This window comes from Bubalus bubalis, chromosome 1, assembly GCF_019923935.1.
Source record: "Bubalus bubalis isolate 160015118507 breed Murrah chromosome 1, NDDB_SH_1, whole genome shotgun sequence".
Lineage (NCBI taxonomy): Eukaryota > Metazoa > Chordata > Mammalia > Artiodactyla > Bovidae > Bubalus > Bubalus bubalis.
In genome coordinates this window covers 27,985,502-28,001,295 of record NC_059157.1, presented here as the reverse complement: position 1 = coordinate 28,001,295, position 15,794 = coordinate 27,985,502, and the positions used below count along the sequence as shown (strand labels likewise).

At 38.3% G+C, this 15,794-nt stretch overlaps 1 protein-coding gene and 1 non-coding gene across 2 annotated transcripts; both read left to right on the top strand.

Moving 5' to 3' along the window:
• The first annotated feature begins 3,958 nt into the window (after nt 1-3,958).
• On the top strand, nt 3,959-8,835 carry LOC102405862. Its single transcript, XR_006549072.1, has 2 exons — nt 3,959-4,094; nt 8,719-8,835. It is a non-coding gene; the product is annotated as an uncharacterized LOC102405862 (transcript).
• A 105-nt stretch (nt 8,836-8,940) lies between these two features.
• On the top strand, nt 8,941-14,258 carry ZFP42 (ZFP42 zinc finger protein). Its single transcript, XM_044940090.2, has 3 exons — nt 8,941-8,950; nt 8,983-9,705; nt 14,026-14,258. The coding sequence occupies exons 1-3, from the start codon at nt 8,941-8,943 to the stop codon at nt 14,256-14,258; spliced, it is 966 nt and encodes a 321-aa protein (XP_044796025.2).
• Nucleotides 14,259-15,794: the final 1,536 nt, after the last annotated feature.

Sequence of the window (15,794 nt, the reverse complement as noted above, 5' to 3'; positions counted from 1 at the left end):
GATCAAAATTTCAAGCTCTAAAATTTTTCTCCAGGTGAACCCAATTTTAATTCTTTAATAGGAAAGGAGTTCTGTGGATAGTTCATCTTATACTGCCCAATAATAACATTCATGAGTCACTGTCAAGGACTGAGCAGAATCTGGAGTCTAAATAATCGCCTTTAGCTCCTTCATTGAGGCCCACTGATAAATTTTCACAGAGGAAATGAAACATGTCAATATTTATGTGGTTACAGTTTTCATCTAAAGAGCATAAAACTGTTGAAAATAAACAAGATTTTGATACAAGTCTCATTCTGCTCAGTGTGAAGTATCAAACTGCATCCACTTAGATTTTCTTTTTAATGTAGAATTTTTCATTTTGTGGCCCCCATGCCCCACTCACCCCTCGATACTCAGCCTGGTAAAGGGAATCAAATGGTACAAACTTCTAATTATAAAATAAGTTCTAGAAATGTAATGGTGACTATACTTATTAATGTTGCATTGTATTTGAAAGTTGCTAAGAGAATAGATCTTAAAAGTTCTTAACACAAGAAACAAAATTTCGTAACTTTGTGTGTTGATGGAGGTTAACTAAACTTATTATGCTGATCATTTTGCAATAATACATATATCAAATCATTATGCTGTGCACCTGTGACTAATGTTATATGTTAATCACATATATTTTTAATGTAGTCAAAGTGTGCCTGAATATGCCCTCATAAAAATCATGATCTACTAAGATACCGAATTCCAAGGAGAAACATATATTATTGACTGACTTTTTTGGAATGGAAACTCTAAAAAGACATTTTAAAAGCTCTTTAAACAACTGACTGAACTTGGAAAATTAACTTTACCTTTAAACTTTGTATCATGATAGCAAGAGTTAGATTCTAAACTCTGGCCCATAAACTAGTACCTCTGTGACTTTCAATAAGGCATTTGTCATTACTGACTTCCCACTTCCTTATCCATGAAATGGGTAATAACAATTCATAAGCTTTCTATCAAAATCAAATAAGTATGTAAAAGAGCATTATAAATTACTGAAAATAATAACACAAGAGGCTTTTTATGAAAGCTATACCCATGCAGTTTGTAAAATACCATAATATAAAATGCTATATCTCAAAGAATTAAGCACACTCAAGTTCTGAGTTTAGCTACTTACCGGTGTGTAAACTTCCTTTGTGCCTCAGAATTCTTAAGTTAAAATATTAGTAAAGTGATGGTGATAATGATAGTAATCATTTTATAAATCTGATTTTGAGATAAAATGAGACAATGCATGTAAAACATTTAATTCACTAAGTCAAACAGAGATAGACTTAAGCTCCAACAATGAAACAACGTTCTAAAAGTTTAAGGTTAATATGCATTGACTATATATGACACGTGTTTTCTTAAAATATTCCATTCCCGTTTCTCTTGGCATAAACATCTAACTTCTTTTCCATGACTTACAAGGCCTGGGGGTCTGGCACTGCACATCCCCGCTAGCTCCCCTTGCCTTCATAGGTATTCCGTCTATTCTGAGGGAGATCTCCGCTCTTGGCTGACCTGATTCCAGCACTCTAGGGAAATCTTCCTCAACGTCCAGATTGTCATAGTCTCCTACTCTGGGCTCTGACATCCAATACCTATCCTTCATTGTCCTAACAATAGCCTGAATTTCAATATTTACAAAGCATGATTATTTCGTTCTATTTAAATTTTTGGTATTGTGTTCATCATGAATTTTTGCACTAATTTTACTTGCTGAATACTGCATTAAAATATTATCAATCTTAAATACTGAATTTGGGGGCACCCCTGAAATATTTCTGCAGAAACCAGTAAGTTACATGCCTCACCCTAATTTTGGCCCTGCAGCTCCAGTCTGCAAATCCCAGGAGGCCAGGGCCACAGATCCCCAGGACCCATAACAGAGGCTTGACTGAGGGAGAAACTTACATATGTGTAGAGTGAACTACAGCATATTTGCAGTTTTCAAATCCTAAGGTTTTTTTGGGGAAAATATTTGTTGATAACAGAAATAAGCTGTCAAAGTAAAAACAAATTTTAAAAACCACCTAAAATGTTATTCATAGAAAAATTACTATGACTAAAGCCCCAGCAATCCAAAAAGCCACTTGTTTCCATCCACCACCCTCTTTGTATCAATTTCAAAAGGCAGCCCAATTTTGTTTCCGTATTTAATTGGATCCCTAGCTCATTTTGAAGAAATTCAATTTTCCTTGAGCTGGGTTCATATGACAATAGACGAGTTCCTTCTTTTTGATTTACTTCTCTAGGGCCATGGAAAGGAAAGCTAAAACAAAATGGGATCAGAATAATTTATGTAAGAGGTATAGTGTGAAATGTAAATTTAGGTTTTCTAAATATGTAGCCTCCAGTTTACATGCAGAGTTAACATTAATACAAATCAAGTGACCAGACTGAATCAGTAGTGGGGAAGGAGGTTATAATTTAATCTAGTTGATTGTATGCACTGTCTCAAAGGTCAAGGGGGTGAAAACAAAAAAGACACCTTTTTTTTGTTTTCACCCCCTTGACCTTTGAGACAGTGGCAAATAAGATGCAAGAAGTAGGTGGAAAAAAAAAGAATCTTCAGCTTTACTTACATGTGTGTATTTGTATCTATTCCTCTATATGTCATCCTATATGTACTATATACATTACATCAATATGCAACAGATACACAATATTGTGATATATCATTTATTTATATTTTGTTTAGCATATCATTTAGATATGTAAATGATGATCATGACAGTTTATATAAATATATAGAGAGAGCCTCCAGTGAGGAAAAGGACTTTCAACGACCAATGACACTGCCATTTAAAGGCTTGGAAAGAATGTTCTTCTAGGATTCTTTGGCTCCTTGAAGTTGTATTTCTTACTGAAACCCAAAACGTTAACATTTTTATCACACACACACAGACATCTGATTGAAACCTGCTCGGAGAACTTGCCTGCAGTTTCTAGAGACCATAGCAGTACATCCCAAAGAACAAGAGAGAAGTAGTTTCTCACAATCCCTGTCTTCAGAAATTCACCTGCAAATAAAAATATTTCAAGGTAAGGAGCTAAGAAAGTTTTACATAATTTTGGTATCAAACAGATGGGGACCTGGTGTGGCCTACTGGGGAAGATGGGGGAATAATCCATTTTTTAAAAAGCCATTATTTCCCCATTGGAAACGATCTCCAGTTTTTCTCACTTGTTTTTATTCTAAAACAGACAAAGAAAAAAAGTGGAGAACTCCTCCCAGATATACATGTGAAATTGCAGGCAAGTGAAAATGTTAAGAAGCTTTTAAACATTGACTTGGTTTTTGTTTTAATGGTCTGTATACTTATAGGAACTATTAAACTTCACTAGACCATAGCCAATGGTGAGTGTGGACTGACCGGTACTTTCAAAGTGAGTTGTGTTATCTTTAGAGACAAGGACAGTCACATAATGGCTGTAAAAGACTCATAGGCATTTTTCGGAGACCAAGGGTAGGATGAGATCTGGGATGAAGTCTGGGGGAAGGTAAGAGAAAGCACAGGGAAAGGCATGGTGTACGTTTGGAGGGGTGAAACTGCCTGCTGGTAAATGGATTTTCTTTCATTGACACAGAATTACCTAAATTTGATTCTACTTATGTTCATTTGTTCAGTAGAGATTTACTTCTTGCTAAACTGGGCGGTAGGGATTCAGAGGCTTTTTCCCACGTGGCAGAGGGGTGAGGGGCACGGATGGCGTGGGGAGTCGGCCCTGCCCCTGGGCTCCCGGTTGAAGGTGACCCAGCACGGGCAGGTCAGACGGCCAAACCTACCTGAACCCGGGGCTGAGTCACACTCACCTCCACGCCCACCGCTGCCTGATCCCTCAACCTTCCTGGGGGTAAGCCTTCCCTTGGAAATTCGACTAATCAATGCAGAGTTGAAAAGTAGGTGTAACCTGCGACCAACAAAAGGAGGGTGGATCCAAGCCTTGGAGCATAAAACCAGGTTGATTTTAACCCTGTGTGGGGAGCTCTAGTAGCAGTTTCTTCTACATCTTACATTCGAAAGGACTTGGAATAGGAGATAGAGTGCCTCACCATAGCATGGGTAAGTACTGTTCAGTGGAACTGCTCTTTTTCAGCTATTGCAGAAGGGGTGTGTATTGAGTTCACTATTTAAGATGCATTTCAAACCGTATCCCTATCAAAAAAATTTTTGAAAATCACGAATGGGAACCGTTTTATCATCCTAGAACCAGGTGGGGAGTGGACTTTGGCCGGTAGACTTTCAGTGTTTAAACGGCCTTAATCTACAGCTGTTTCGGGCCAGCCACTGGCCTCAAACTTTCAAACCAAAGTAGGAAACTAAATACACTCTCAAGAAAGCAAATGCCTGGTTGAAATTTCCTTGAAATTGCATTTTTAAATTTTGTTTCAAAATGATACTGCTTTCATTTCAAGAAACGGCTAGGTCTATTTTATGCTAACACGTTTAAATTATTATAAAGAGAGTAAACTTATTTTCCCTTTCTTTCCTCTTCAATTATCTCTGTAAATGGCACTGCCATCCACCCAAAGGCTTGAGCAAAAATTAGTCTCCTCACTCATTCTTGATTCCTGTTCTCTCACCCACTTCATCCAAACCCAACAGCAAATTGGAAGACTATCTCCATTTTTCCCTCTCCCTTCATTTCTCCTCCATTGCCACCACAAGCTCCAAACCGCCAGCATTCTTTTCCTAGATTACTAAATAGCCTAAGGGATTTTTTTTTCCTGCTTTCACTCTTGCCTGCCTTAATCCATTCTTCACAAATCGGCCTGAGTAGTCTTTCCGCCTAAGCATGCTAATTTCCTTGTTTGAAAGAAACCCCTTAATGGCTCCCTTTGGTTTGGGAACAACCTGCAAATGGCTCCCTCCTGCACGTCCCCAACCTTATCTCGGACCTCTGTGGCCTCCGCCCGCCATTTTGTGTAACAAGCATGGCTTTCTTTCCATCCAGCAAGCTAATCCCTTTGTGCTTTCTGCTGCAGCTTGAAAAGAACACTCTCCTTCCACCTCTTTCAGCTGACTAATCTTTTTCAGATGCTTCTTCTAATGCTTCCTTGGAAGCCTTTGCAGACATTCCTTTAAAAGATAGCCTCCTCCATTTTTCCTCTTATTGGTTTCATTTCATAGCGTTTTTCTCAACCGGAAACTATTTGCCATCTTACAAAAACTTTACATTTCTATCACACACAGATAGAGGTTCCATGAAAACCTGGGACTTTGTATCTTTTCTGCTGCCTTAAGAATCAGCTCTGGGGGAATTCCCTGACAGCTGAGTGGTTAGGACTCCATGCTTTCCCTTCCCTGCCATGAGCCCAGTTCCATCCCTGGTAGGAGAACTAAGATACAGTAAGCCATGCGATGCAGCCAAAAAATATATTTTTAAAGAGTTAGCACCTAACAATGTTTGCCACTAAATATTTATCGAATAACTGAATAAGTAAATTATGTACTTTGGAAGTAATTTGAGAAATAGAAAATATAATATTTAGTCTCATGCCATTAAGTAATATGTGTAACAACCAGATTTTGTCTTCATACCACGCTTAACCAGTACTACCACCGGAGAGGATGTAGTTGAATTAATATATAATGTATACATCATTATACAAAACTAGTGAGTGCTGGGGCATGTGGATAAGACACAGAGCCTTAGAGCTTACAGACTGGTAGGAAAGACAGATCTGAAATAATAAGAACCAAGTGGCTCTGGCCAGTGTACAGTAGGGAGCTAGGAGAGCATTTAGCTTTGAGACTTGAATAGAGACTGAGAATCAAGTAAAGCAGGCCTGAGCAAATGCTGTTTAAGCAGAGATTTTTAATTCTTGGTAAATAGCTTGGTATTTATCCTAGCTTTTTTGGGGGGGAGGGGGGATATAGTTGATTACAGTAATACTATGTAAGTTACAGATGTACATATGAGGCTAGGTAGTATTTTGCTGAGAGGAAAGAGCTTAACGCTTTATTGAAACTCCGGAGAGTTTATTTGGCTGGAAATTAAATAGAGCTGGAGATGGCAAGAGATAAGTTTGCAGAGAAAAGCTGGAATCAAATGAATTGCAGCTACTTTAAATGAGCTGATTGAGGGAGTGGGCTATTGTGGTCTTTCCTACTTAAACTTTAGGCCTGTCACTAGTGGTTTTGCTCCAAAAATGCTATATTCACTAATACAAAATGAAACAAAAATTATTTTTTAGCTATGAGAGCAAGATTTTGTTAGGCAAATATTCCTGGATACAGTCTCCTTGATTGGAGAGAATAAATAATAATGCTTATACCATTAATTTTATTATTAGGAATATAACATATATAAACAGCTTCATAATATTTTTTAAAAGGCATGTTTAAAAATAACCACCTCAAAAGAATCATGCTATTTATTTTTGGCAAAAGAAAAACATGCAATAAAAACAACATGCACTTCAGTTGGTAAGGGAAGGGTTTTAAATGTTTTAATAAGTATATAGTATAGAAATAAATATTTATTACATTTAAACCTCTTCCCTGAGCAATTTATATATAAATTTGACATACTTACATTTATATAAAATACCTATTTTACTTATATAATATGTATATATAAATGCTTAAGAAGACATTTAAAAATCTTCCCTTAGCAATTTTAAAATATCATATAACATTTATATTTTGTGTGTGTATGGCTAAGGCATGCAGGATCTTAGTTCCCCAATCAAGAATCAAACCCTCACCCCCTGCATTAGAAGCATGGAGTCTTAACTACTAGACCATGAGGGAAATCCCCATTTATATATATTTTATACAAATAAGTAAATTTGTATAATACATATATAGTTTATATAGTTATATATTTACATATTATTTATTTATACATATATAAGTATATATTATACAAATATAAATTACATTATAATCCTATACATTATACAAATTTGTATAAAGTATACAAATATACTTTAGTATATATTAGTATATACTAGGAAAAGGTAATGGCACCCCACTCCAGTACTCTTGCCTGGAGAATCCCATGGACGGAGGAGCCTGGTAGGCTGCAGTCCATGGGGTCGCAAAGAGTTGGAAATGACTGAGCGACTTCACTTTCACTTTTCACTTTCATGCATTGGAGAAGGAAATGGCAACCCACTCCAGTGTTCTTGCCTTGACAATCCCAGGGACGGAGGAGCCTGGTGGGCTGCCATCTATGGGGTCGCACAGAGTTGGACATGACTGAAGTGACTTAGCAGCAGCAGTATATGCTAAATATATATATTTAGTATATATATACTGAGTCTATATTATATACTAATATACATACTAAAGTATATTAAATGTATATTTACTTTATATATAAATATGTATATGTGTGTATATATACAGTGTTTAAGAAGACAAGAAAGCATGTTTTGCTTTCATTCTGTGTATTATTTTACCAAAAGTAAATGACACAAAATTTTGAGGTGGTATTTTTTAATATGGCTATTTAAAAATAAGCAGTTGATTTTCATTCCAGTACTTTCACATTTGCTCCTTTTTAAAAAGCACTTTTGTTCCTACAGCAGAACATCAGGCTAAAATTAAGAGATCTTATAAAAGATCTTTAGATCCTTTGCTTAACTGCTAAACAATTATAACAATTAAGCAAAGGGCTCTTAGGAAGAATATAATCATGCGGCAACGCTCATAATGCTACTTTTAGATTTTTTAAAAAAATGATCAAAAACCATTTGGGGCCAAATTCTCCTGTGCCTTTATTTTGACTTGCACTGATAGGAGACGGGAATGCGTGGATCTCATGTGGTTTGTTCTCTGGATCCCCATCTTCTAGAACAAAGGTGGGCAAGCTACAGCCACGCACCAAATCAGTCTCTGCTGTAAACTGCCCATCCTCCAAGTACCGTCTAGGCTGCTTCCATGCCACAGTGAGAGAGTTGAATACCTATGACATAGGCCCGCAGGACCCGCAAAGCTTAAATCTGTCTCATTACAGAAAAAGTTTGCTGCTCTTGGTGTAGAAGAGTACCTGGCACTTAGCAGGATCCTATATTTACTTACAGAATGAATACAAAAGTGAACTAACAGCTTACATGAGCGGTCAGCATTTGCTCTATGCCATGAAGTGTGCTGAGCACTTTAAATGCAGTATTTGAATTTCACAGAAGAGTTACATAAGAGTGTAGCCCTGTCTTGCTCCCTCACCTCCTTCAAGTTTTTAATCTGCTGCCACTCCCTCAGTCAAGGTTTACTTGGAGCTCCTTATTTAAAATTGCAAACTTCTGCTTTCTACCAGTCCCTTGGCTTGTTCCATATAACATACAATGTATGTTACTTATTTTTTGTGCCTAGGAGAGCATATACTCTATGAGGCATCCATTTTTTGATGTATCTACTCACTGGTCTCTCAACCCACAAGTAGCCTAGAATAGGGCTAGTACATCGTGAGTGCCCAGTAGACGTTAGCTGATCAATTAGAAAGGTCTGATAATATGTGGGGGGTACCCAGGAAAGAAATGGTTATGATCCAAGTCTTATGTACTTCATAACTAATTCTCTTACTCTCTTGGAGAATTAGTCAAAGATGTAAATGTAGTGATTCTATTGCTAGAAAGTGAGTTCTAGGCCATTTTTTGAGGTCATTTTCTGATCATGGCTGGAATTGAGACTATATTAATTGGAATACATTTCACCTAATGACTGCTATCTCAAACAGGTGCTTGCTGAAGACAATTCAGGCTGATCACTCCCACCCAGAAGCGGTTGATCTATCCTGGTGTAAACCTTCAAAGAGGCAACTAACCGGACACCATGGACCAGCAACTGAAGAAAAGGGGAACGATACCTAGCCAGAAAGGCCTGGGGAGAAGAGCTGCCAGCACGGACAAGTCACTGCCAGCCCAGCGGGAACCTCCCGACACGACATGCATCTTAGGTGATGAGGATGTGTGCTATGAGGCTAGCTTCCGGGTTGTCGAAGATGCTACCTTCTCTGACTGTTACATAGAGTGCATAATAAGAGGTGAGTTTTCTGAACCTGTCGTGGAAGAGGACCCACTCCTTCAGCCCTTTGAACGTCTGAAAGAAGGATCAGAACAAGACGTTTCTCAACAGGTTCTTGCGGCAAGCTCACTTCTTGAATGTTCCTTGGAATACATGAAAAGGGACACAAAACAAGAATTTCCTCAACAGATGGTTGGAGAGAATTCACTTGTTGAGTTTCCTGAGTACAAGACAAGCAAGAAGCTTCCTCCAGGAGGAATACCGAACATGGACTTTTCAGAACCTAAACAGCTCACAGGATGCACTAGGAGGCCAAGTACAAATAAAGAATATGGTGCTCCTAAAAGACATGCTTGTCCTCACAACGGATGCATAAGAGAGTTCCAGAATAAAAGATCCCTGAGGAAGCATCTCCGCGTTCATAATCCCCGAGATCATATGTGTGCAGAATGTGGGAAAGCCTTCAAGGAGAGTGCAAAGCTAAAAAGACATTTTCTGGTTCATACTGGCGAGAAGCCATTTCCGTGCACTTTTGAAGGGTGCGGAAAACGCTTCTCCCTGTCCTTCAACTTGCGTACACACGTGCGCATCCACACTGGGGAGAAACCTTACGTGTGTCCTTTTGTAGGCTGTCGCAAGAAATTTATTCAGTCAAATAACATGAAAGCCCATCTCTTGACTCATGGAAAGGCCAATATGAGTCTGTGAGAAAAGATTAAAAAATAATCATCAAACAGGACAGGCATATATTAACTAAAGAGTTACTGGGAACAAATATGCCTCATTGATAATTGGTTCAGGAAACAATTTTAAAATCAATATTGCAACCCTCAAGCCATTTTATTTTTTATGTTACTAAGATGCTCCTCTAATCTGAGGTATAATTTTAGAACTTTGTGTAGAATTACAGCATCCTTCTAACAGTAAGGTCAGTAATGAACTTACTTCAAAATCATAATACTTAATATCTTAACAAAGTGGATTTTTGGATATGAGACTTAATGTCTCATACTATAAATAAGAAATTGACTTTTACTTTGTAGTTTTCAATCATTTAGCTTTTTCCTTTTAGGAATATACTTCTTAATACAAGTGATAATTCTAGAGAATGAAAATTTTGCAATAGATTCTCAATAAATTAATGCATAGTTAAAATTTTTCAAGTTAAGCATATTATTTAATCATTTTATTTTTATGATTGTATCAAACCATGTTAATCATAGTAGATGTAAATAGTTAGCTGATGGTGTCAATCCATTTGAATCCATTTTAGATATTTTTAAATAAAAGGAAATAAAACCCCAGAAATGTATTAAATCTGTATTAAAAAATCACAGAAGTGTGCATTAAAAAGAGATATCATTTAGTTGTCTTCCAAATTAGCAAAATATGGTAAAAATTGATTCTTTAGTGTCAGTGAGATGTAGGGGAAAGTTACTCTCCTACATGGCCGGTTAAGGGATAAAAAGCCATTGGGGAGGGGTGCACCAGCCAGTTTTCTGGAACCGCCATAACAGTACCACCAACTGGGTGACTTAAACAACAGATATTTGTTGTCTCATAGTTCTGGAGCTATAAGTTCCAAAAAAGGTATCAGCAGTAGATGGTTCCTTCCTAGGGTTGTGAAGATAGACTCTGTTCCAGATGTGTCTTATTGGCTTGAAGATGACTATCTTCTGGGTTACGTGACATGTGCCTGTATCTTCACATCATCTTCCCTCTGCATGCTTGTGTTCAGATTTCCTCTTAAAACCATATCAGACAGACTAGATTAGAACCCACCCTGATGATGCCCTCATTGTAACTTGGTCTATAAAGATGACTATCTCCAAATGAGGTTACATTCCAAGGTACTGGGGGTTAGGATTTCAACATGGATTTTTGAGGGTGCACAGTTCAAACCATAATGAGTGTTTTTTTAGGCCAAATAATTTCTAGAATTCCATTTTACAGAATATGTGCACTAATGTAGATAATTTGTTCAAAGATGTTGACTAAAACATGTTTTAATAGTAGTCTGATTCATAATACAAATGTCCATTAAAAGGGAACAAGCTGCATAAATCTTTATTCAGCAGGAAATGTGCAAACATCCTTAAAGGAAGCTAGGCTGTAAAGGGAAAGAAAGAGGTCCACAGCCAGAGGGAAGCCATAGGAGGAAGTATGTACCATGAAGAACTTTTCAGGGGGGAAAAAATAAACACACAATATATAAACATATCAAATTGAAAGTTAATCTTGCTTTTAGAAATGCCAAAAATAAAACTATATGTATTTTGTTGTCTTTTGTATTTTGTCTTTTTTTTTTTTTTTAGGAAAACATATCAAGGACTTATATTTTTACTTAAGAACAAACTCATTACTACTGCGGTGGTGGTTTAGTTGCTAAGTTGAGTCCAACTCTTGCAACCCCATGACTGTAGCCTCGCCAGGCTCCTCTGTCCATGGGATTCTCCAGGCAAGAATACTGGAATGGGTTGCCATTTCCTTCTCCAGAGGATCTTCCTGACCCAGGAATCGAACCCAGGTCTCCTGCATTGCAGGCAGATTCTTGACTGACTGAACTATGAAGGAAGCTTCGATAGGACTAGGTAAAAGGCAGGATTAAATAGAGAGCGGTCAAGACTAGAGAAATTCAACGGCAAGGTTTAGGCTGTAAACTTGAGAGCTGGGACTCAGAACATCAGGAAGGATCCCCTGTGTGTGCAGGCTGGTCTCCTTCAGAGACGACTCTGGAGCTGAAGAGGCCAAAGTCTCAGTATTTATAACCCTAACGTGTAAATGTACAAGGAGCATCAGCCTGAGAAAGTGTGTATCTGGATTCCAAGACTAAGCTAAATTCTGACCTGAGAGTAAGAAGTTACTTGGCTAGCCTCCTAACTGTTCTTATTTGTCTTTTGTCTCCAGATACTGGCATTTTCCAAACCCCAAATCCTGATCAATAACTATTTTTCTTTTCACACTGATATTTGGATTCATAGCATGTATCCTTTCTTTTTTAATTTATTTCATGGCCAAATACAGTTAAAGTTAACACTAGAGAAATACACTCTGCAAAAAAACTTCGGTATCACTGTAACATATGGGGCATAATTAGTTAGCACTTAATAAATTATGGAATGAATAAATGTATAAAAATGTACTTTAATGTGTTTTTTAAAAACTAATTACAGGGCTTCCCTTGTGGCTCAGTGGTAAAGAATCTGCCTGCCAATGCAGGAGACTCAGGTTCAATGCCTGATCCAGGAGGATCCCACATGCTGTGGAGCAACTAAGCCTGTGCCCTACAACTTCTGAGCCTGTGCCTTAGAGCCCTGGAGCACAGCTCCTGAGTGCATGTGTCCCAGGGCCTGTGCCCTGCAACAAGAGGAGCCACTGCAGTGAGGAGCCCGTGCCCTATACTGACAGCGGCCCTGTTCTCCACGTCTAGAGAAAGCCTGTGCACACCAACAAAGACCCAGCACAGCCAAAAAGAAGTAAATCAATTTCTTCTCAGTTAAATGTCACCAAAATTATATGTATTTTAAAACAGCTAGTAAAACACTACTTGTTTTTATATAAAATCTGGCTATACCAAAAGAAAGGTGGAAACTAGAGAAGGGTTTAATTACCTATGCATACATCAACTCTTACTCCCTGAAAGTAATCACTACACAAAAAAGCTTTCTTTTAATGGTCATTTTTGTACATAGTCAAAATTATTTGAAATCCCATATCTTTTTTTTTTTTTTTTTGGTCTTCCTCTAAAAGGGACAGGAGACTGAGGGTCTGTTCAACTCCTAACATCTTAGATAATGAAGAACTACCTTGCCTTGAGAATTATATCAACCAAGGCTATGATTAGATAGTTAACAACATGTTAAACCACTTACATTCCTACTTTAGTTTATTGTACTCTCTGTGATATGTGCACACGTCTCCCAAACAGTCATATTTGATTTCTGTATTTCACCTTAGCTACACTGTGCACTGGTGGACATAGGATTTCCCTTCTATTCTATCCAGAAAGAACTCTGCAAAAAAAATTGTCTGATTCTTATATTACTTTCCTGCCAAATAGGCATGTGCAGAAATCTGTGTGTGCTTATGTTTTAATTACCTAATGCACTAGCTCTGACTGAATAAATTGCATGGTTACATCCTACATTGGACACAGAACACTGCAAGTTATATTAAAAAGCCATTATATTTGCAACTCTGAGCAAGAGACTATAATTAAAAGGCAATTGGATGAGATTAGCTCTAGAATACAAGAGTTTAAGTAGGATTTGGTAAATGAACATTAATGGTTAACATGTGCTTTTTATTAGATCTTTTGCTTCTTTTCTCTATGACCCAAGGGTTGAATTTCTTTCATGTCAGTGGATCAGACATGTGAAAACACCTGTACAAAGCTATGCTTTACAATGTGGCTAAAGTTATATACATAAAAAAAGCCAAAATAACTTTTGTGACTTCAGTAAATCAAGGTATTAGGTGAGCCAGAATGATACCCTGGGCATTAATAAACTATTTTTAATACTCCTAAGATCTCAGGTATGGGTCATAAAAGGCAAACTACATGCTTCCTGCAAGTGCATATGTTGATAATAAAATACACATGCAGAAATCAAAGAAATACAAGTTTAGTGAGTTTTGATTATCATGGCCATTAAATATTTTAGAACTTATTAAAGTAGTGAAGGACAGGGAAGCCTGGCATGCTGCAGTCCATGACGTAACAAAGTGTCGGACAAGACTTAGAGACTGAACAACAACAAAAGTTATACACAATAGATGTAATAGCACCTCATCTTTATCTAAGACAGCCAACACATCTGCAAACTGCTGAGGACTTAGCATGGTACTTACTGATACTTGGCAGGGGGCAGTGGAAACCTCTGTGCTTATCAAATATATATGCCTAAAAGATTTTATGGCAGTTTACGGATGACTGCAAATTCTTTGCTACTCTTCCAGTTGAGAGTTGGGGTCTGTGACCCTTTACCTTGAGCTCTGCTTGGTCTACTTTGATCCACAGGGTGCAGTGTCACTGATGATACAATAGCTAAGCCTACTTCAGGCCTAGCCTCTAAGAGACCTGGCACCTACTGCCTTGTTCTTGCCGAAACCAACTGTCAGCTTAAGAAGCACGATTACCTGAAGACCACCATCCCAGGGAAAGCAGCAGCTACTGCAACAGGAGCTGATGCAAGCCGTTTGCACAGGCCCAGCAGGACAAGACATGAAGACAGCAGGACGAAGGAATCCTGACGTGCCAGGGATTCAAATCAAAGAGCCGTCTTGGAAGGATCATCCTGCCACACTCACCCCAGGTGACACCAAATCAACTGTAGGGCCTAGAGGGCCCTTTTCCAAATTTCTCACCCACAAAAGGATGAGAAAAATAAGATGATTTTTTTTTTACATAGTGACTATAGTTTATAATTTGTAAAATTAAAATTTGCTAAGAGTAGAACTTAAAAATTCTCATCATATATATATCAGATCAGATCAGATCAGATCAGTCACTCAGTTGTGTCCGACTCTTTGCGACCCCATGAATCGCAGCACGCCAGGCCTCCCTGTCCATCACCAACTCCCAGAGTTCACCCAGACTCACATCCATCGAGTCAGTGATGCCATCCAGCCATCTCATCCTCTGTCGTCCCCTTCTCCTCCTGCCCCCAATCCCTCCCAGCATCAGTCTTTTCCAATGAGTCAACTCTTCGCATGAGGTGGCCAAAGTACTGGAGTTTCAGCTTTAGCATCATTCCTTCCAAAGAAATCCCAGGGCTGATCTCCTTCAGAATGGACTGGGTGGATCTCCTTGCAGTCCAAGGGACTCTCAAGAGCCTTCTCCAACACCACACTTCAAAAGCATCAATTCTTCGGCACTCAGCCTTCTTCACAGTCCAACTCTCACATCCATACATGACCACAGGAAAAACCATAGCCTTGACTAGACGGACCTTTGTTGGCAAAGTAATGTCTCTGCTTTTGAATATGCTATCTAGGTTGGTCATAACTTTCCTTTCAAGAAGTAAGCATCTTTTAATTTCATGGATGCAGTCACCATCTGCAGTGATTTTGGAGCCCCCAAATATGAAGTCTAACACTGTTTCCCCATCTATTTCCCATGAAGTGATGGGACCAGATGCCATGATCTTCGTTTTCTGAAAGTTGAGCTTTAAGCCAACTTTTTCACTCTCCACTTTCACTTTCCTTAAGAGGCTTTTTAGTTCCTCTTCACTTTCTGCATAAGGGTGGTGTCATCTGCATATCTAAGGTTATTGATAGTTCTCCCGGCAATCTTGATTCCAGCTTGTGCTTCTTCCAGTCCAGCGTTTATGATGTACTCTGCATATAAGTTAAATAAGCAGGGTGACAATATACAGCCTTGACGTACTCCTTTTCCTATTTGGAACCAGTCTGTTGTTCCATGTCTAGTTCTAACTGTTGCTTCCTGACCTGCATACAGATTTCTCAAGAGGCAGATCAGGTGGTCTGGTATTCCCATCTCTTGAAGAATTTTCCACAGTTAATTGTGATCCACACAGTCAAAGGCTTTGGCATAGTCAATAAAGCAGAAATAGATGTTTTTATGGAATTCTCTTGCTTTTTCCATGATCCAGCGGATGCTGGCCATTTGATCTCTGGTTCCTCTGCCTTTTCTAAAACCAGCTTGAACATCAGGAAGTTCACGGTTCACATATTGCTGAAGCCTGGTTTGGACAATTTTGAGCATTACTTTACTAGCATGTGAGATGAGTGCAATTGTGCGGTACTTTGAGCATTCTTTGGCATTGC

What these genes read in the sequence shown, in the direction of transcription:
- ZFP42 (XM_044940090.2), top strand. An exon ending in TCATGGAAAGGCCAATATGA is followed by an intron (nt 9,706 to 14,025) that starts GTCTGTGAGAAA and finishes TTTGATCCACAG; the next exon opens with GGTGCAGTGTCACTGATGAT.